Genomic DNA, 22,325 nt, shown 5'->3' with positions numbered 1-22,325 from the left:
GCATGGGGTATTTCGGATTGCAGCACCCTGCTATTCCTGCTGCCCAGGGCGCTCTGCTCCTGCAGAGTGCCAGAAGGCTGAAAGGGGACCCTCAGCGCTTCCTACCCACTGGTGCAAGACACTGTCCCCGGTGCTCTGCTGCCATCTCACTAGGAGCTGTTTGCAGACTGGCAGCAGGTGGAGATGCCCCGCAGGCACCCCAGACCTTTGTAAGGTGGCTGCTGGGAGGCTTCTGCCCAGCTGGATGCACTCTGGACCCCATCCATACTGTGGGAATCCTGGCTGTTGGCCCCACGTGGCTGTGCCAGGGCTAGGGGCTGCGCCAGTGCCCCCCATGCTCCTGGGGAGGGATGGTGGGGCCAGAGAGCAGCGAGGATGGGCCAAGTGATGAGGGTCTGCAAGCGGCACCTCGCTGCAGTGGCAGGGAGGGCACCCATCTGGCTGCAGCAGCCTGCGGGGGCCAGGCAGTGAATCATGCTGCTGGTATCTGCCGGCTGATAAACTTCCCCGCTCCTCCCACGGCTGCATGCCCCTTGGGGCTACACAAAAAACCATGAATAATAATAAAAAAAAACCAACAAAACCCAAATCGAGGAGGAAAATACCAGGCTGGAAGGAAGCAAGTGCCCTGGGCCCAGTGGGGAGTGGCCTGTGTCCTTGTTTCATAACGTTCCTGCAGGCAGCGGGGAGCTGGGTCAGCTGGGACGGATGCTCTGCCCTTCACCACCCCTGACCCTGAGCTGACTTTGTCCCTCCAGGAGGGACTGGGTGAATGGGGTCCTTGCCCCTGGACCCAGCTGTGTTTTGGGAGCTGAGGAGAAGGGTAGGGTGCTGGAGGCGATGGAGAGAAGCATGGGGGCTCCTGTGACCTTGTGGTACCTGTGTGGGTCTGTCTGTGGAACAGCAGGGCACGTGGCCACCACAGGGGCTGCCAGCATCAAAGACCTGGGGCTGGTGACCTCACAGGGGTGGGATCTCTGCTTGGAGCTCAGGGCACCCAGGCTCACCCTGTGGGGCATGAAAGTGGTGCTGCCTCTGTGGGGCAAGTTTTCTCTGGCAGAGCGTGCTCTAGCAGTTCATTTTCCCTTCTGAGGTCCTGCTTTTCCATTGCCAATATCCATCCCCAATACCAGGGCCCTTTTTCCAATTCCCCAAGCCCTTTGACTTTCACTCTTGGCTCCAAGCACTAGTTGGAACCCCTGATGTCCCCAGGCCATCCCATCTCTCCCCTCCCTCCCAGGCTGGCCAAACCCATGGGCCCCCAGGGCTGTGCTGCCCAGGGCAGTGGGGCTCTGCACATCCATCATGCTTTGGCACTTTGTAGGTGGCATTGGCTTCCCACCTCCCAGGGGCTGCTTTGCAGGCACCTGTGATCTCAGGGCTGCCTGGGGTGATGACTGACTCACGGCCAAGCTCTCCCTGCAATTCGCCAGCCCCTTTGCTCCCCTTGTTTGCTAATCCCATGCCACCTGTGCTGCAGCAGCTGGATCCCAGCACATGGCTCCCCTGTCTGGGCAGAGCTGGGGAGGGGAGTGGAGTGGGGACAAAGTGTGTTTGATGATGCAGAGAGAGGATGCAGGGCAGGGCTGTTCTTCCCCTGAAGCACATCTCACATCCCCCACCCAGGGACCAGGCTCTGATCATCCTGGGGCTGCAAAGACTGCAGCTTGCTCTCCCTGTACACACACACACGCCCACACACACACCCCCCCACCCCATTTTGGGAACATAGCATTGTGAAATGGCACACCAGTAATGCCAGCACAGCCGGGGCAACACTCCCAACACAGCCTGGCCACTGTGTCCGGCAAGCCACAGTGCCCGATGCTGTTTGGTTCTGCAGAAACCCCGTCTGAGCTTGGGACCCTGGGACATTCAGCAGAAAACATAAAAATATCCCTTGATCTTGGTGGGTCTGCAGGTGGCATGGTCAGGGGTGCAAGTGCTGTGCTGTAGGGGTGCTTTGGGCTGCAGGCAGCATGCTTTGGGTGCAGGCAGCTCCAGGGCACATGCTTCCTGATCGCAGGAGCTCATTCCCTCCCGGGGCCAGCTGGCTCCCAATGCAATACCAACCTTCAAGATCTGCTCTGTGGCTTCCCTCGCTGAGTGTCTGGGAGCCACAGGCAAGACGCCAGTGTGCCTGTGGTTATGAAAACAGTGTCCTCATGCTTCCCTAACTGGGAAGCAGCCACTGCGCAGCTATCCTAACTACCACACTACTGGGCACAGAGAGCATGCAGGACACCTCCTCTCCCCACAGCCACTGCTGAGCCTCCAGAGCCAGTTGCCAGTGAGGGCTTGGCTCCCCAAGGGCTGGACATCCCAAACCTCTTCTCTTCCATAAGGCTGAGTGCAGCCTCCTTGACCCACAGGTGGGATCTGTCCCAGTCCCACCAGAGTCATGTTTCCTCACATGGAGGGGCTGTCTGAGCCTTCTGAGCTGCTCCAGTCTTGCACCTCTGCACCATTTCTGGTGCACCCTGCGGGGGGTACCACACACAGAGCTGGGCTGAAATGGGAAGGTTCAAGGTGCTTTACCCAAGAGAGAGGAATGACCATCGGGGTAGAAGTGCCCAGGTAGACGATGGAGGTAGTTTCCAGCAAAGGGCACCAGATTTTCCTAACACTCTTCCATCATCTTCCCGCAGAGGCAAATCAGTAAGTTCCAAAACTAAAAAAGAAATAGCTATTTCTTCACATGCATGTCACAAAAAGAGCAGTGAAGGCTTCTAAAAACAGCAGCAAGTCCATGCTGGCAAAAATAGGTGGAACTTACTCCAGTTTCATCATATATTTTGACCCAGGCTCTAGAGATTCCTTCATCCCCGAGTGTCCCTGCTGCAGAGGGGACCACCAGCCTGATGGCTTTATTAGAGTCATGTGAAGTCCGGTGGTTTTCTCAAGGTTTTAACTTCCCAGTCCCAAGGGCAGGAGAGCTTTTTAGCTCCTGCCAGTAAACCAAAAGTAAATTTCACTTCTTGCCCCTGCAGTTGTGGACAGAGATGGGAAAACCTGACCTGAGTGTGACCGCCAAAAAGGGAATAGAGAGACCTGAGCTGACCCAATCGGTTTGCACTTCTGCCAGGTCCGAAGCCAGATGTGTGGCTGTCCAGATATGGATACCCCAGGCTGGTGCTCTCTCAGACCTTGGCCTTGTGCCCATCACGAGACACAGCATGGAAGAGCCAAGGGGACATTGGATTCCCACCAGCGTGGCAGGTCACTGGGTCCTTTCTCCTCTCACCCAAAGCCCCAGCTAATCTCTTGCTTCTGGAAAGTTCCAGCAAGGGTGGGGAAGGTCTCTGGGGGTGGCAGGGGGGGAGTGTGTGTGTGTGGGGGGGGCTGGGACTTTCCCCAGGAGATCACAGGAGGAACTTTGGCTGCAGGGTGGGGGGAACCGGTGAGGAGTTGCTACATCATGCCCCAATGAGCCGTGAGTAACTCCTCTGGTATTTATTCCCCGCACAGAACAGTCATCAGAGCCAGATCCTGCCTGGGGGAATCGCTACGCAGAAACGCCCAGCCCCATCCAAATTCCATTCCTGCTCCCAGCAGAGCAGACATGAAGCAGAACCATGAGGGGACAGTTCCCTGGTACCCTCCCCGTCCCATCACACTTGCTGGGGGTGGCATGAGCATGGCCATGGGCAGGGCTGGCAGTGTTGGCTAGCAGAGCCTGGTGAGCTGCTGACCCACAAAAGCGGCCAGATGCACCTGGGCTACTGGAAGTCATTGGTGAGCAAAACTTCATTGCATTTACTGGTCCAAGGGGAGCAGAGGGCAGATCCTTCCTTGTCTTGGTCTGGGCAACCGGCCTCTGTGTTTCCTCTGATGTAGAAGCAGATGTCCATGGCTTGAGACCCTTCCAGAGAGCCTGGCTGGCACAGCACTGCAACCTGAGCTGCAGAGAGGTGCTCCGAGGCTTTCCTGAAGTTCAGCCCCAACATGTCATGCTTGGCATCAGTACCTGTGCAAGCCCCCGAAAAAGATAAAAAAAGAGTTTGGCCCTAACTGACCTGCTTGGCAAGGCAGCGTACCTACAGCAAGGCAGCAGCTGGCTGAGGAGAGGAGCCCAGGAGTCCTGTGCTCCCCCTGCCAAGCCCAGCTCCTGCCCACCACTCCCTGGCACAGCGTCCTGGTGGCATTGCCCTCCATGATGAGGAGGATCATGTGTGTCACCTACCAGGTGAGGAGGCTGTAGCCACCACTGCGTTGAGTGGACAGACAGGCTGGCAGCAGCCCGACTCTGCAGGAGCGCCCCCACTATCTGGGAGGACTGGAGCATCCTTGCTCAGTCACAGCTGCACCAGCCCTTGGTGATCCATGACTGGGTGCCCCTGGGCTGCCACATGCTTGCAGAAGGGCAAGCTGTGTCTGGAAACAAGTGGGATGTGGAGATGGAGAGTGGAGGGAGGGCTTGGGCTGAAGGCTGTGTGAGCCAGGGCAGCTCCAAGGGCTGGAGCAAGAAGAGCTCCTGGGGGAGGCTGGACAAGGGATGGGGAAGGTGGGGGCTGAGCAAGCTGAAAGCAGAGTTTGGGGTGCACTGAGCCCCTTAGGCAGAAGATCAGAGTGGAGGCAGTGGGTGCAGAGGAGCAGGGTGGGCAGGCACTGGAGTGAGAGCAGGCAGGGGAGATGCACGAGAAAGGACGCTGATGGTGTGTCTGGGAAGGGAGTGATGTGGAGGTCCTCCACAGCCCAAACTGTGATGGATGAGATCCCCACCAAGCAGATGAGCATCAAGTCTCCCCAGGGAGCTTGCAGACTCAGAGGGAATTCTCTAACCAATAGACCACCTTGCTCATGATGTTCCCCCTGCTGCAATGGCTGCAGGTAGGTTTGGACCCAACTGTTTTTTACTCTCACAGCCCTGCATGTGATCCCCTGCCCCAGGAAACACCGGGGGCAACGCAGGCCTCTTGGGGAGCATATGAGGGTGGCACAGGCCTGTGAACCATGAGAATAGGACACCACCACCTCCCTTTACCCCTTGACAAAAAACCTCGCACAAGGAGTGCCCAGCCCTGGCTGCAGCATGAGCAGGTGCCTTTTCTCTTTCCCCCTTTGGAGCTGAAGAAGAGGAAAGTGGGTGCCAGTGACAGGGAGGGGCATCAGGGTCCACCAGCATCCCTAGCTTGTTGTTCCCATGAGGTAGGTGGAGGAGGTAGGAGGATGCCTTGGCTGTGACAGCACAGGACACACCTGAGGAGGGGTGTGACCCTGGAAGCAGTCTGATCAGGGCAACACGACTGATGAGAGAAAGGGGGAAAAGCATTTTGGATATGGATGGAGAACACCTGGGGGTACTTTGTTCCACCCTTCTCCTTCCCCCCATGGCAATGGGAGGCTTTGGGCTGGGGCGGGGAATGACAGAAGGGCAGGGCTGGCGTGGGGGCAGGACGCCAGTGCAGGGGTGGTGGGAGCAGGCAGCTGGGGGTCGGGGGATGAAAGTACAGGGTACTGGCGGGAGGTGACAGGGTTGGTGCAGAGGCAGCCAGCACAGCCAGGTGCAGCAGGAAGGGCTGGGGGGAAGGCAGGGAAAAGAGGCCAAGTGCAAAGAGAGCAAAGGCAGCAGAGGAAAAGAGAGCGTGGCCAGAGAGGCAGACATGAAAGGGGGAGTGAGGCAGGGGAGAGATGAAAGGGCCACAGGGCGGGCGCTCCTGCCTCCTCCCCAGGCTCCTGGGGCTCTGTAATCCCCGGGGAGCTGGCTCCTCTCATGTGGTGGCCCGCAGCTGTGTGCGGTCGGCTCAGCCCCACCACTCCGCACTGGGACTTTCCAGGAGGGGGAGAAACCCAACACAAAACACATGACTTAACCAGCGCCTGCCAGGCCTCGATGCATGCGGGGTCTGGGGGCACCCCAGTACATGGCATGCCCTGGGATGCTGAGATCCACTGAGGCCAGGGCCAGCTGGCAGGCATCATCCCTTCTGCTCTGCGGACAGATGGCCCAGAGCAGGGTGAAAGGGGTATGAGCCCCACCATTCGATGGGCAGAACTCCAAAGTGGTTCACACACACACAAGAGCCAGGCTGAGCTGGGGAGAGCCTGGACCAAACAGCACCTGTGGCAGCTATGGGGCCAGACCCTTAGGGACACCCCCTGAAGGAACAAAGGTGTGGGGGTGCAAGGGCTATATGGCCCCGTCCCTCTCCCCTGCTTTCCCTGTTGAGTGACGTACCACCCCCTCCTGCCTGCTGGGCTTGGCTCTGGGTACCAGGGATGCAGCAGGACTTGGCAGACGAAGTTGGCACCCATCCTGGTGGCTCACTGGGTCACTTATTCTACTGCTCAAAAGCAAACTAAGAACCAGCCACAGTGGATACTGAAACGGCACTTCCAAGGCACTTGTGACTTGGGATGTATCTGTTCTCTGTGCCCAGCTCAGGCAGCCAGAGGGTGGCTCTTTTCCATAGCAGATGACCTTGCTTATGGACAGTCTCCTGTTCACCACTGCTGACTGCAGGGATGCTGGGCTCTGCAGGGGTGCTGGGCTCTCTTCTCAGCTTTGGGGCAGGTGGGGCAGCAGAGCTGGTACCCATGGGGGAGTCCCCCATGTCTCCCTTCCTCCTCATCTCAGTTTTGCCAGTGTCAACCTTCTCTTGTGTTCCTATGGAACCTGGCGGGCTCAGCTAGAAGTGAACTGACTGAGCTGGGGCAGCACCAGAACCTGCCTTTGCCCTTCTGTCTCAGGGCTTTTCTTCTCCCCAACCCCACTTTCAAGACAAAAGAGGACTGGTGCTTGGCAGCACAGCCAGGGACCTCCTCTGAACCTCTGGTGAGTGTCACTCTGTAGGACCTTCCCCTTCCAAAGGCTGTCACAGAGCAGGTTTGTGTCAGCTCCACAGGTGTCACCCCTCTGGGGAGATCCCATCTAACTCCAACTTTTTGGCTACATCTGGAAGTGCTCTGACTTCCTCCAGAATACCTATCCACCCTCAGCAAGGAGCTGAAAGGGGACTCTCCATGGGCCAAGGAGGTCCCAGCCCTAATGCACTGTTCCTGCCCCTGCCACATCTGGCGCCTACTCTGCACTGGTCAGGGAGGGTCCCACCACCCTCAGCCACACAGACACAAAAGAAGGGGCACAGCTGTCCCAGGGTGCTCCCTATGCCTGCACAGCAGCCCTAAAATTGCTCCTGGGAACATCTCCCCAGGCTGGCCAGGAGTGATGCCTCCGTGGCCGCAGTGGGCTTTCGCTGCAGGGACCAAGCTGAAGAGGTGACAAGGGTGTTGCAGTGGGGAAGAGCCCAGCGCACTTGGGGAACAGGGGTAGGCCATCTGCAGCCCCTCATCCCTCCCGGTACAAGCCAGCCCTCCCCAGAGGAATGCTCCGGCACGGCTGCAGCTGCAGGGAGGGGAGGCGTTTGCCGAGCGCCGTGGCATGAAGGCATGATAGGGCACGCTTCGCCGGACCATGAATACCTGTCCCAGGCAGTTAGAGGCACCCAAGGTGTGTACGGGTGGCGCAGGAGCACACGCCTCATCAAGCCTGGGTGGTGGTTCTCCACCAGGAGAGGAGGCTCTTTCCAGTTCACCCTCCCACTTGCACTGGTGAATGGCAAGCTCCCCCCCAGCAGCGACCCACTTCCCCATCACACTCTGCATGTAGCATACGGGTCTTGTAGCGGGGGGAATACCCCTTCTGTCACTGGCAAAGGGGGTGAGGTGGGCCTGGTCTGGGGCTGCGGGTGGACTGGGTGGCCTCACTGGGTACCTCCAGCCTTAGCATTGGTTCTTGAGTGAATTGCCAAGGGAGCTGCTGAGCAAGGATCAGAAACCAGGAAATATGCAAGGCAGCGAAAGAATAAAGAAAAGCACAGGCAGCGGTGCCTGGTGACTTGCTCTCATTTGCTGCTTGCGTGGACATGGACAGCATGCCTGTCACATGCATGGGGATACATCCATGTGAGTCTTGTCCCTGCTTCTCACGCACAGCTCACTGTGCCCCTGCTGCTGCAGGATCCTGTTGCTCAGGACAGGCTGCACCACCTCTGCCACTCCACTGAGCACACTGCCTGCACCAGACCAGGAGCACATGTCATCCCAAAAGTCCCCCAGATGCTCTGCTTGCTTGTGCTCTCAGCCCAGGTACCGATGCACATATCCCTGGGGGGAACCTAAAAGGCTGACTCCAAGCAGAGAATGAGGAAATAGGCCAGAGCCAAAGCCTCCAGCTGTTTGCAACAGCTGCCTAATAATAAGAATGCACTGCACCATGATACTGCCAGTGCAAATCCTCTGCCGTGACCAGTTGGGGTAAATACTGGTGATGAAAAAGATGAGCGACATCTCAGAGCAAAGCCAGGTCTGGACTGGTGTTGGTAGCTCTGTGCTGGCTAAAGGTGTGCTCCAGTCCTCCTGGGAGCCAAGGGCTGGAAGTTCACTCTGTACATTCAGGCTAGCAAGGAGGCATATTTCTAGCAGCCAGAATGCTGAAGTGCTTTTGGCCAGGACTGGGGAGTCTGCAGTAATGGAGGCATTTGAGCCAGGTGAGTTGGTAGACTTGACGCTTGTCCTCAGAAGGTGTGGGCTGTGACAGGAGAGGTACAAAATCAGGAGACGATTTCTGCCACATTCCTCCAGCCATAGGACACAGACCAAGGCAAAGGGGGCTGTGAAGTAGAAGGCGGCAGCACTGTTTTTAACCCTCACATCTCCCGCCCCCTGCACCCCTGCATACACTGCCTGCCCAGCCTTACAAGGAGAATCTGTGCTGTCATGATGCGTCATGCTCACTGTTCATGGGTGCTGAAGCCTGTGGTGGGATGGAGTGTCCTGGAGTGGCTGCCTGCTAAAATCACTCCTGCAAGGTCTTTGGGCAGCAGCCCTGGCCGCAGGGCAGATATCCTTGATACTGCAGGGGCTCCCCTTCAGGTGATGTTGGTTGGGCTGAAAGAGGAGCCTGGCAGCAACGGGAAACTTAGGATGTGCTAGATGATAAGCAGTTTTCCCCTGGAAGCACTTTGCAGCCAGCAGCTCAGCCTTGCAACCTGCCTGCAAGATGGATGCTGTCACCTCTGGTGCCAGTGCACAACCACTCCTGTGGATAACACAGCAAGAAGCAGCCAAACTGGGAATAGGACCAGAAGTCATGTTCCTGGTGCCACTTCCATGCCACATGTCACCCAGACTGAGAGGGAGCCTGGTCCTTGTGCTGCCTCTGTAGCCTGGTGCTGCTGCTGGAGGAAGTCAGAGGAGATGCCTGGAAGAGACATACCCAGAGGCATCTCAGGATGTGAATCCCTCACCATGGGTGAGCCCTGCAGCAAAGCATAGTGCTAAATCAAGGCAGTGAATGCAGGCAGGGATGTGAGGCACTTTTGTTGCTTGACTTGGGGACCAGAAGCTGGAGAGGGGATGAGAGAGGAGGTTTGTCCTTGCTCAGCCCATGCACACTTCAGGGGTGCTCAGGCTGTAAGCAGAGTTGCAGCTGCAATCAGTCTGTGGTGGTGGTTCCCAGAGCCTCCTGCCTCCCCATCCCTGCTGTGGGCTTCCTCTTGTCACAGTCACAGCGCTATAGGATTTGGGGATTCAGCTCCACCCATGCCCTTCTGGGGAGATGCCCTTTCCCACCAGGCACCTTTCTCCCCTGTGTCACTGTGAAGCCCAGGGCTGACCTGGCCCCATGCTCACTGGGGACCAGAGTATCCCTCAGCCAGGCAGCCAGGCTTGGCGGGAGCCCAGCTTTCCAGCTGCCAGCAGAGCAGCTCTCCCTCACCAGCTGCCCCAGTCTGGGGCTGCAAACAAACAAACAAACAAACACCCCAGCACCAAGCCCCAGCAACTCATCCCCTTCTAACGACCATAATTACAGTGAGGCAGCTGGCGAGCGGGTGCTTGAAACCTGGTGTGTAAACATGGCTTTCTCCTCCGCTGTTCAGGCGAAAGCAACCTCCTTCAGGGAAGCCGTAATTTCAGGAGGGGGGTCCACGTTGTTGTGGCGAGGGCCGTGGCCGGAGACTTTCATCTCAGCCTTTTGATGCAAGGCAGGAATAATAAATGGCAGCTGGCAACACCCCACCTTGCTGTGCTGCCTGCTCCGGGTCATTTTCCACCTCCCAGTGGGTAGCTGAGTCTCCTTGCCCTTCCCAGCCCCTGGGCCAGCTGCTGGCTCCCTCTTACTTGCCAGGATGGGTGCCAGGAGGGCACAGGGAATCTCAAAGACCTGGGCCAGTGCTGAACCAGCCATCCAGCAGCTAAAAGAGCCGTCTCGTACCCAAAAGGTCTGTCAGCTGGAGGCTCAAAGGGGTGGCTGGACCACATCAGCACCCTGGGCCACATCACTACCCATCTTGCTCCCTTGCACTACCGCTTCAAGGGCTGCAGCTGCTCCAGAGCCAACAGACCAAGAGCAAACACTCAGATACCTTGGTGATGGGCACCCTTTGAGACCAATCAGAGAGCTGTGGCTGTCCACAAGAAGAGGTGACCAGAAGATCCCCAACGTTGTCACATCTTGCAGAGTGAGCCCGACTATCACATGTGGGATGTCCCACCCTGTGCACAAGGATGCTACATCCCTGCAGTATCCCCCTATCCTGGCCCTGCTCCTGTCTCTCAGCTATACCCAGAGGTCCCTTGGGTACCACTGTAGAGGAGAGGTGTGTGGGGAGTGGAGGGCAGGGGCTGGAGAGGCTGCGTGGGTGGAAGAAGGTTGGGAGAGGTGATGGAGTGAAGGAGGATTGTCCCAGTTGGGAGAGGTGGGTGCAGGAGACCCTTGCTCCCTGCCTTGCCTCCTAGCCCCTCCAGTGCAGCCCTGAACACAGATGCTCCTGAGCTTGGGGCATCTCTGCCCAAGCGCTAACTCACCATCACCATGCACCTCCTTGGCTCCCCTCCGTGCCTCTCTCCTGCTGCTCACCCAGCCCAGTGTCACCAGAAGCCTCATACGCCAAGCCTGACACAGCTGGGTCCCTCTGGGGAAGGAGGTGGTGCATGTCCTGCTGGCGTGGAGGAGTGCTGCTCTCTCCCATGGTGCCAGCGCAGTGTCTACGCAAGGAGAGGGAGGGATGGCACAGCCTGCACCACCACAGTCACCCCACAGCGATGCCAGGCTGAGCACTGGTGAGTCCAGTGCCATGGCACTCCAGATGGGCACGGCTCCAGGCATGGCTTTCCCAGGACACACAGTGGCAATGCTTCCAGAAACACTTGGTTTTGTGGGAGTGATTCCTGTTGGCTGTAACACCCAGATACCACGTGCCAAGCTGTGCGTGCTGGCAGCAAGGGGACAGCACTGGGCACATGGGTGGTGGCTTCTAGGCACTTCAGGCTGACTCTTTGCACAGTGCCAGGCTGTTAGCCAAGGGCAGGCATACTATGGCTGGGTCAGACTATTTCAGCACACCCTGGCTAGGGCATTGACCTCTGTTGGGATCATTACTGGAAACACTAGATGCAAAATGCTGCCTTATTCCCTGATGGCTTGATGCCTTCCTACATCCAGAGCCAGAGTGTTAAATCCACCACCCGGACCACTTCCAGCTCAGGTAACTGCCCCTGCCAGAACCCCTTTCCCTTCAATTCAAGGGAAGGGCACTGTCTGGGGGTGAGAAGGGATGATGTTGCCTCCCAGGGATGCTCAGTCGATGCCCAGCATCAGCCCTGGCAGGCCCAGGGAGGTGCTGGCTGCCACACTGCCAGGTGCTGCACAGAGGACGTGCATGGTCCAACTCCCCACTGATGTAACTCCTGGGAGGCAGCCTGGAGTTGCCAGCGGGGAATTGGCCCACATCACTCAGAACACTTGGGGAGCTGTGTGGAGAGGAGGTAATTGTTAAATGTGGGCTGAGATAGGCTGAACGGGGGAGGGCAGGAGGCCAGGAGGTGGCAGACACCTCACCAGGGCTGGCTTGGCTTACACAAGTTGGGCTTTGTTCAGTATCTCCCTCGGGTTTTGTGGCTGGGACGTACCACCTTGTCATCAGAGTGGATAGGGATCCAGGTGGCTGCTTTGTGGAGCCTTGCAAAACCTTCCCTAGCAGCCATGCCTCAGCAGGACACAGTGGGAGAGGGGCACAGCAGGGCTGTGCCTCAGGTCTATCCCAAACCCTCTATGAAACAGCAGCCTCAAAAACCCCTGGGAGAGCAGCATGGGGTGTGGGGGCTATGGAGGGGGTGAAGCTTCCCTGTCTGAACTGGGGCATAGCGGTCACAGCCTGGCCATGTCCTGGGCAGCCTTTGTCTGGAAGCCAGACTAAAGGCAGAAGCAGTGGGCTGGAGGCTGTAACCCTTCCATCTTGATCATGGTCCTGACTATCAGCAGAAGCATCACCTGGGGCAGAAGTTTTGGTCCATGTTGGCTTCTTAGCCAGGGCACAGGGCTGCTGAGAGCTAACAGCATTTGCTGGGCAAGCCCACAGTCCCCACAGTCCCCTGGAAGGACACTGGGCAGGTGAGAGATGTCCCTAGTCTGGTAGGAAACAGACCCTGGCTGCTGGGACAAGATTCTTTAGCCTTCAAGCCTCCAGGTGCATGCCCATGCCCTCTAGAGATGATGTCCTGATGGTTAATGGTGCTGAAACATGGCCCCTCCCTGCTAGGGGAAGCCTGCAGCGCTACCAGCCAAGAAGTGAAGACCCATCACTGCCTTGGGAAAACAGATCAGGTCTCTCTTGTGCCAAATTTCCTTGGTACTGGGGTCTAGCAGACACCTGGATTATCCACTAAAGCACATCTGTTCCTCGTGGGCAGCCTCAGGTCCCCCATGTGTGCCCCAGCTGGGTCCATGGGATGCCCATGGTGCAGAGCTGGCTCCTGGGCACCTGTAGCCTTTTCCACTGTCATGTATCACTGAAGTAGAGCCTCCAGTCCTGCAGGTATAACTGGCCTTTGTTCTTTGTCCTGGTGCTGCCTCGCACACGCTGTGCTCAGCCACACAGCCAGTCTCTATGTTGCTCACCTCCAGCACCCTCCAGCCCATGCGTCACCTGCAAACCTGGTTGGTGGTGATGCCACCTCCCTGCTTGCTGATGTCTCAATCAAACTGGCAAGTGTCTTCAGGACTCAGCAGCATGTCCCTGCCCACACTGCCCTGCCTTCTGCCTTGCTGACCTCTCCTTGAGCTGCACATCCCCAGCACCACCCTGGCCCATCCCCAGGACATCCCCTGCCACCAACCAGACTTAGTGCATTTCTCTGCACTAAAACCCTGCAAAAAAAGGGAAGGACCATACCTTCTCATATGCTTACCCCTGTCAAGCTAGGCTGGGGCTCAGGTTCACAACAACACAGCTCCTTTCCCAACCTGGGTCCATCCCACCAGTCCTCATCTGCTCCTCAGCTGTGTCCACACAAGGGAAGTCCCAGTGTGGGAGAGATGGCCCTGGTGTCTTCTGATGACCAGGGTCCTGTGCTCAAAGCCAGCCTGAGTCAGGCTCCTTGTTTGGCTTCAGGGGAGTATGTTAGCCCCTCCGAGCCCACCTGCTCTGAGGCTCTACTGGCTCACATGGAGTAGAGGAGAAACACTAGGGTCTGGCTGTGCTGTGCAATGGTGTCAGTTTGCCAGAGGCTGCACAGCATCCTCATGCCTTCCAGACACCTCCCTGAGCTGCTGCCGTGGGTCCCAGGGTCTCTGACCATCCCCACTTCTGTGAGCACAGCCCCTTGGCCTCTTCACTGCCTGTTGCGTATCTCTGCCTGGCCCCCAGCGCTGGTCCCTGAGTGGGACAGGCTGTTCTGCAGGTCTTCTGCCTGCTGGTCCTTCCCAACACACTCAGCCCCCAGCTTTCGGGCTGGCTGTCGGGGGCGAACAGGTCTCCCCAGCCCTGCAGTCCTGTTCCCCCCTCTACTGAGTGCTTCCAGTTCGGGACAACCTCCTCCCCAACACCACTGCAAAGCTCTCTGTGAAAGTCATGGGTGGGAAAAATAAAATACATCCAAGGCTGGAAGTGCCTTGCACTTCCCACAGCCAAATACCACCTGGCAGAGTAGGAGCAAGGAGCCTGGGAGAGGTGGCTCCCTACCGGCTCGCTTCCCTGGCCACGGCTCCATGGCTGAGCTGGCTCCCCAGCACCTGCCTCCCCTCCGCCTGCAAGCCCCAGGGCAGCGTGCAAGGAGTGACAGGTGAGTTGGCAGCAACTGGGCTCCGGCATCCCTTGGTGCTCCTTCAAAACCAAGCCCTTTGCATGCCGTGTTTCTGCCATGACGAACCGGCAGACATCAAGGAGAAGTAATTTGCTGGGATTCTTCTGGCCAGGTGTGTCCCAACGCCCACACGCTGCTCTCGCCTGTGCGGACGGGAGACACGTGCTCTGATGTTTCCCGACATCCGGCATCATTGCAGGCTTGTGGTCACTGGAAACACTGGCAAGGGGGTTGGGCTGGTTTCTCTCTGAGACCTTAGAGTCCATGGGTGGGTATCAGCTCAGCGTTTACCCTTCCCAGGACACAGGTCACGAGACACCAAATACACAGTGTTTTTGCAAATGTTACCAAAGCAGCTTTACTCTGGACAGGACAAAACCAGCTCCAAAGGGAGCAGCAATGCTCTGTCCTTCCCTCTGTCCCGCCACTCCAGAGCATCCTTTGGCTTTAGGCAAGCCCTATCGTATACCCAAGCTGTTGTTGCTCTGAATCACCGAGTCTGCCTCCAGCTGCCGCTCTGGTAGCCTTCCTCAGCAGAGCCAGGAACAAACCCTCTGGTCTACTTTCCAGGTTTTCCTGGTCTCTGCAAAGCCCTCTGAGCATTTCTAATTCCTGGCTCTGAAGCTAAACCACTCTGTCCCATCTCTGGTATCCCCTGCCTCACTTCATGGCAGGGATTTGGGTGAGCACTGAGCAGGACTCGGGGAGGAGGATCCTGAGCAGGGCTGGCAGAGCAGCTTGGTTCCCCTGCAGCATGGTCCCTTAGTGGGGAAACCACTCCTGGAGGCTCAGTGCTGGCTGTGCCAGTTGCAGAGCTGGGCTGATGGGCCAGGCTCTGGGCACTGGGACATGCCCAGCTCTCACTGACTTAGCAGAAGCTCTGCTGGGCAGTGAGCAGGGACAGAGGGCATGTCCCATCCCTAGCACAGAGTGGCTCAGTGCCATGCCCCAAGTGGGGACTCTTCTACCCAGCTAGGGTGTCAGGACCTTGGGCCAGGGCAGGGGCCTCTTTCAGGAGTGTTTCCCAAGGAAGGGATGCTGAACCAAGCTTCTCAAACCAGACCTCTCCTGGCGAGGCAGACAGCAGCCCCCATTGGGGTGGGCTGGGAATCTCTTCCAGACAGCACTGACACAAGCTTCCCCATCGCCCAGGAAAGCTGCGAGGGAACAGCCAGAGAAGGCGCATGTACCCCAGCATCTGGTGAGGCTCTGGCATGCTCAGCCATAGCCTGGGCTCGGTGACAGCAGGCTCAGCCCAAAGCGCTGAGTTGGCTGAATCCAGGCCAGGGTGGCTCCTGCCCTTGCAGCAAGCTGAGAGGCTGAGAGCGACCCAGAGTTGGGGATCAGATGGCAAAGGCAGCATCCCACAAGATCCCTGCCCAGCTCCCACCACCTTTCCTGGGGCGAGCCTGGCCTGTGGAGGGGGTGTGTGGGGCTGGGGGCTGGGAACACCCTCTCTGTGGCTTCCCTCCTAATAACGAGGGGATGACGCCATGTGTGGAAGCTGTTCCTAAGGGTGGAATGTCCTTTCTTCCTGTGCCATGTCGTGGCCGGATAAGTACAGGTCTCTATCTCTGCAGCCTCCACATAGCTTGCTGTCGCAAAGTGTACCTTCCACATCTGGCCTGAATGCTCCACAGCTGCTGGGGCTACCCTCTCCCTCTTTCCAGCACATCTGGGCCAGGCAGAACCAAGATGGTGAAACCAGCGATATTGGGAGAGGCTGGGGTGCACTGGGAGGTGACTGTGTTTCATCTCCCACAGGGAGGGGCTTGCACCAGGGACCCTCCAGCAGCTGGAGGGAGGATCCTGTGGCTGTGGGTCATGTGCCTTACACCGCTGTAGTAGCTCCTGCTTATATGGTGATAGTGCCCCTCCTGATATAACTGCAGGGATCCCCACTTACTACAGGGGACTCTTTCTTGCTCTGACAGGGACCGCTCTGACCTGGGAGGCTGCCCACGTGCACACAGGCACTCCTTTGCCTGCCCCTGCCCAGTGATAGAGATGGGGTCCCAGTTAAATGGCCCACAGTACGGCACAGACACTTCCCCTGTGTCTCCAGGCCTCAGGGCTGCCTTTATAACCTTGTCCCTGCTCCCCAGGGCTCGGAATTGCGGCTGTGCTAAATGCCTGTGAGAATAAGCCAGAGGAGACAGCTTCCAGCATCCCAGTGAGCAGGGGAGCCTCAGAGGGCAGGCAGGGATCTTCAGTCTGGGGCTAGCATCAGGGGTGAACAGAGCGGTGCTGGGCTCACCCACCTGGGCTGGAGACAGCATGTCCTCTTCTGGGAACGAGAGAGAGGACAGGGAGTAGGGTCGGGGTTGGGGACTGGGTCAGAGCGTGGGGAAGGGCTGGGGGTCGTGCAGGCAGAGACCCTTGCTGGTCAACGGTCCCCACTCAGGCCGCCCCGGGGATGCGTTGCAGGGCCAGCGCTCACGCCGCTGCCACCCCTCGAGGGGTGCCAGGCTCTTGCTTCCACACACCGGCAGCATCGGGACCACCGAGCCCCGATCCCCGCCGCCGTGTCCCTCCGTGCCCTGGGCTCGCAGGGCTGGGTGGCCACGGGCTCGCAGCGCAGGTGTGCGGGCGTGTGCGTGTGCATCCACTGCCCTCTGCTGAGGGAGGCCGGGCAGCTCACCCGGCGTGGCGCGGGGACCCGCCGCGGGCGCAGGCGGCTGCGGGAGAGGCTGCGGGCAGGGCCACCCGCCAGCTCTCACCGCGTGCTGTTCGCTGGCCCTAGTCCCCTGACCGCTGGCTCTGAGGTCTTGACCCTATGCCGAGAGGTCCCCAGCTGCTCCCAGGCTTTCCGCCCCATAGCTTTCCCAGTTTCTCACAGAGCTGGGTCCCTCTCTTTTCCCCTGCCCATTATTTGCTTGGGGGTATATGTGCAATTTTCCGCTCCTTTTATTTCCCCCCACCCCAGTCAATCAGACCAATACGAATTAATAACCAGGAGCCGGGAGGTACCGTGGAGCTGGCTGTCAGCAGCCGGCTATGGTGGGGTAGCAGTGCGCCGTGCCAAATGGTGCCGGAGCTGCCTTCAGCAGCGATGCTCCCCTCCACCCTGCCCCAAAGGCAGGGTGCAGCACCCCTTCTCAGCCCTCATGCCCAACTGATACGGCAGTTGATTGCAACAAGCCAGCCAGGTCTAGCCAGGCATGGCCCCCACATGATGCTGACACAGGGCAGGAAGGTGTCAGCAGGGCCCGATCCAGCCTCTCTCTGCAGCACCTCTATTTTCCTGGGGGGCTGCAAGCAAATGTTTTGCTGCCTGGAGGGTCTCTGGTGGGTCTAGAGGTACATCCAGCTGCCAGATGTGTTGGGGAGGAGCTGCTCCCCCTCCCCACATGCCATCTATTCCCTCGCTGCCTCTATAAATGGGCCACTTAATTCAAAGCCTCACAAGGAAAGGAGGGGGGAATCTCTGGTTATGTTGGCACTTGTAAAGCAAACAGTCCCAGGGCATTCCCAGGGACAGCAGCAGGACTGTCCCCATGGGAATTTTTAACACTGCCCTGGTGTGATTTTGGCTTGGGCCAGCTTGCACTGATCCAGGCAATTTTTGCTTGTGGTGTACAAGTTAGCCTGGGACAGGGACAGTCCCAGCAAGATCTGGCACACAGGCTCTTTTTCAGGATGTGTTTCACAGCCTGAAGGTGGGCTGGTCCATGGCAGAGGTCCTCAGGACCAGAGAACAGCCCTGGGATAGTTTAACTTAGTGCAGGGCTGTAAAGCATCCTTCCCAGAGAGCCTGGTGATGGGCACTTTGGAAATACAGCCCCACTGACCCTGGCATGTCTGCTCCAGGCATGTGGAAGGGTCTCTGGGTAGAGGAGCTCCAGGCAGAGGACAGCAGCGGGACTGTACTGCAGATATTGTGCAGTCAGGGCTGGGCTGAGGGTTGAGAAGAGGTTCAAGGGCTGGGCTGTGGGCTGAGGGTTGAGAAGAGGTTCAAGGGCTGGGCTGTGGGACAGCAGACAGGTGAAGGGCTTGGGACAGACACCGTGGGTGGGATGGGATGGTAGTCCACCCACCTATGGCAAGAGAGAGCCTCAGCCCATCTCCCCTCAACCTGCCTCCCCATACATCAATAGCAACGAGGTTTATTCACATATTTACTGAAACACAGCAGTGATCCCAAAGGGATTCTGCCCCGGGAAGTAATGCCTGCTGGGCATCACTTGCCCTCTCCCACCATGGCTGTGTTTGCACAGCCACCAGGCCTGAGGATGGGGAAAGGACACACGCACACGTGTGTGTATGATGTGTGCGTGCGTGTGCGCACGCACCCATGTGGGGCAGGCACCCTTGGCGTGCCGCACGCCTGTGTTTGTGCTGCGCTTGCCATGTGCATTTCAGGGCACGTGTGGGATCTGGCAGCCCGGCACGGGTGCTTTGCGTGGGCACGGGGTGTTTTGTTCAACATATGCCTTCATCTACGGTTGTGGTTTTGGTGCAAAGACTGGGCTTTTGATGTCAGTGTGTGTGTGCTCTGCAGGTATTTCGCACACGCTGTGTGCAGCCTGCACAGATGCGTATGTTTGTACATGGGGGTGTGTGTGTGCGTGTGTGCGAAGTGTGAGATCAGTGTCACAGCTGGCCACCACTCCGGCTGCTGGAATCCCTGCCTCCCAGGCCATGTTATAGATGAATACACTTAAAAGCATTTTTTCCCCCTTAGCCACCAGATTTCACTGGGAGAAGAAAAGGAACCGGGTACTTTATCTTCATTAGCAGCTGGGGGCCTCTTGGGGAGGCTTTTGTCTGGACAATACTCCCTCTGCCCCTGCTCTTATCCCCCGTTCTCACTCATTAGCCCTTTCCAGGGAGGAAAGGAGCTGGCTGGCAGGGTCCTGTGGCTCTGCTGTGCCCCCATTCCTCCCAGCCACATGGGGGACATGGGTGTCCCCCAGCCCTGAGGCCTTCTCCAGCCCCCTCTAGGAGGCAGGGCTGGGAGGAGAGGGGACAAGTCCCCTTCCTTATTTGCTCTGGGGGACCCCAGAGTCACTTTAGGCCCAAAGAAGCTCCTCTAGTTACAAGCTGCTGCCACCTCTGTGTCTGAAGCTGGCTTTCGCCAGCACCGGCTCAGGGTCTGGAGGGGTTGGGGAGGGGGATGGACGTGGCTCCACAGCCAAGCCCCTTCGGGAGGGCTGGAGCTGGGTGGGCTTAGGGCAGCCTTTCCCTTTGGGAGCTGCTTATCACTGAGAAGCGCTCATGCCCACATCCGTTAATACCCAGTAACCATGACAACTGCTGGGGAGCTGTCATCCTGTCCCCAGGCCAGCCAGCACAGGCGTTCTCGCAGAGCGGGGCAGAGGGGTCTCAAGGCAAAAGCTTTCCTTGAATCGCTGCTATGTGTGGGGTGGCACGTGGGCTGCATGTTGCCCCACTGCTGAGGCCTGAGGCGGTTTGGAGGGGATACAGCACCGCTCCCCCAGGGTGCCAGGATGTCCCTGGGCAGTGCCAGGGCTGCTGCTGCCAGGAATGGGGCAGGACGCTGGGGTCACGCTTCAGGGGAAGATGGGGGCAGAACAGTCGCTGCTCCACTCCTGCTAGCCCAGATGCTGGGGGTTCAGTGAGACGGTGAGGCGGGGGTGTTGGGGGCAGATTGCCTTAGGTAACATTCCTTCCCACTTAAAAGGAGCCATAAATCAATCACTCTTTATTAAAAGCTCTGCCCGACCAGGAGAGAAATGTCAGGAGCATAAATCAACTCCATGGCTCTTTTGCAAGGGTCCTGGCTTGCCAAGGACTGCTCCCTCCGCTGTCCCCAGGTAGGGCATGGTATGGCTGTGCACTTTGAGTCCATCCCCAAGGATGAGGGACAGGGATTGCAGGTCAGGGTTTGATGATGTGAGCTCTTAAAAACCCAGCCTCCCTGTGCAAATCCTTGTTCCAGGGTGTTGTAAGGAATAAAAGCAGGGCCCATCCAGGGGGCACAGGCTTTTTTGGCCCAAGTCCTCTGTTTCCACCACTCCTCAGGGCTGTGGGGGAAGTGGGGCAGCAGCCCCGTCAGCCAGATGTGGGGATGCTGTGGAGGTGCTGGTGTGGGTGCAGTGCACCCACAGGCAAAGACCGTCCTTTCCTGGGGCCACTGAGGAGAACCCCTTCTCCCTCTACCTGCCAGTGGTGAAGGGGGCTGGCCTTCCCCAAACACTCACCCTTTGCTCAGAAACCCAAAGACCCCAGCTGAAGCTAAACACTCCCCACAAATCCCCTGATATCCTGCTGCCAGCAAGGATTTTGCCCTAAAAGATGTGGACTTGCCCCATTTTGAAGTTCCTGCCCACCCCAGGAGCAGGGCTGGGAGATGGGGGCTGCAGCAGGTGGAAAGAAACTGCATCCCAAAGTCCAAGGGCCAGCTGTGCATGGCAGGGTGCCCATGCCTGCCTTTTGCCTGCACAGAGCAGGGCTGGACAGGAGGACAGAGATAGGAGAGAGCCTGAGCAGGAGAAGAACTCACTTAAGGAGCATTAAAGCAGTCGGCACTGAGGTAGCTGCGCTTGCCTTGCTGTCTCCTGTTTTTCCAGTTAGATGCATGGCTTAATATAGCAGCACTTATGTTGTAAAACATCGCTCATAAAACACAGAGGATGTGCTGTGTGGGAGCATTTGCAAGCCAGTCCCCAGCTGCTTTTTGATGTCAGCTTGGAAATTGCAGCGTCCTGGCAACGGCTGCTCACTGGAGCTTGCGTGCAGCTGGGCCAAACCTTCCCTGGATGTAAGCCTGCAGAGACCTCCAGGCTCTGGATGAGCTTTGAGGATTTCCATCCGCTCCAGGTACTCTGTCCAGAGTGGAGGGGATGGGAGCTACTGGGAAATGTGTATGCAATCCACCCGCGTATCTCAGCCCATGCCTGGTACTGTGAAGCTTGGTGTCATGGGAGCCTTTCCTTACTGGGGAACAGCAGGTATGGCAAACCCCCCAGGACCCAGGGGATGGGCAGCAACCAGCAGCACCCATTGGCACTGCCAGCACTGGCTGTGAGTATCAAAGATACAACAAGTGTTTCTGTGATGGGTTTGGTGTCCCCACACACTCAGCTCCATCAGCTGTGTTGGTGGGAGAAATCACTGCCTTGGCTGCTCCCAGCAGCCCTGGCCTTTCTCAAACAACATCCCCAGAGAGGGAGCAGGCTGATAAAGAAGCTGTTCAGGCAAAATGAGGCCAGGCTCAGGCAGTTTGCATGCAGCCAGGCATCCCCACGTGGGAAAGCTGAGCACTGGGGACCTCATCCTGCACGGAGAGGAGGGCTTGGCTCTGTGGGGTACCACCAGGCTGGAAGAGGCAGCCAAGGATAGCTCGTCTTCCTATCACAGCCCAGGCCTCAGCAGGAGACTGAATGGGCTGGGGGGAGAAGGAGCCGGGATCTTCTTGCTTGGGAAACCGCTGGGACTCTTCCATCAAAGGGAAGGAAGCTCCAGGCACAGGGCCGCAGGCTTTCATGAACCACTCACTGCAAAACCCAGTCCCTGCGGGTCTGTTTATCCTGGCACGGGAGAGCCCGTGAACTGTAGCCCTGAGCCAGCCCACGGAGCACAGCTTTCCTCCCTGCTGCAGTGCTGGCAGTGGGGCCGGTGGAGGGGGGGTCACTGCCTGGGCATGGCTGCCAAGCCTGGCCAGTGCGTGGCCACCACCCAGCTGGGCTGTGGAGAAGGTGTCCCCATCCCTGTGTCCCTGGATCTGGCAGCAAGCTCTTCTGCTCCCATCAGCTGTCCGGGGCCATGCTCAGTCCCCACGCAGCATCCCTGGAGCACCTGAGGGTCACCAGGGCACAGGGGTCTTGGCGTCCCATCTTAGCTACTCCTGGACTGGAAAGCAGGTCCCAGCCCAAGGGCAAGGGGCCATGAGCAGTGCTGGGAGCTTGTCACCATGGCCAGCTGGCATCCCCAAAGGGTCTGCCCCGTTAAATGTCTTTCCCAGCTGGGCTGTCCCAAGGTGTCCTGTAGTTTCCCACGTTCCCTCCTGCCTGCCACCCGTCATATTTTGCATTTCTCCCTCTATCTTATCTCCCTGCCAGCTCACCCCTTTGCAGCTGGTGTCTTGTTTTCCCTCTGCCCTCTCCCTTGCTCCTTGGCCCCACCTGCTCCAGCTCCAGCCCAGCTCCTGTGCTGAAGGACCTCGAGGCAGGTTCCTGATAAGGGCCAGACCAAACAAGAACCTTTTGTGCCACACTGAGCTCATCCAGAGGAACTAGGCAAAGTCCTGGCCTGGATAAAGCAAAAACAATGCAGCA

At 58.1% G+C, this 22,325-nt stretch overlaps 1 protein-coding gene across 1 annotated transcript; it reads left to right on the top strand.

The window, feature by feature from the left end:
* Nucleotides 1-15,570: 15,570 nt before the first annotated feature.
* Nucleotides 15,571-22,316, top strand: LOC308068484 (uncharacterized protein; the record flags this gene model as incomplete). Its single annotated transcript, XM_080399191.1, has 3 exons — nucleotides 15,571-15,643; nucleotides 16,264-17,999; nucleotides 18,038-22,316. 2 exons carry the CDS (start codon nucleotides 15,571-15,573, stop codon nucleotides 17,202-17,204), a joined length of 1,014 nt encoding a protein of 337 aa, XP_080255317.1. The 3' UTR covers nucleotides 17,205-17,999; nucleotides 18,038-22,316.
* Between the last annotated feature and the right edge of the window lie 9 nt (nucleotides 22,317-22,325).

The sequence above is a fragment of the Falco punctatus genome (genome assembly GCF_963210335.1).
Source record: "Falco punctatus genome assembly, chromosome: 8".
Classification (NCBI taxonomy): domain Eukaryota; kingdom Metazoa; phylum Chordata; class Aves; order Falconiformes; family Falconidae; genus Falco; species Falco punctatus.
Note: the sequence above shows the minus strand (reverse complement) of the source record. Positions and strands in the feature narration are given on the sequence as shown.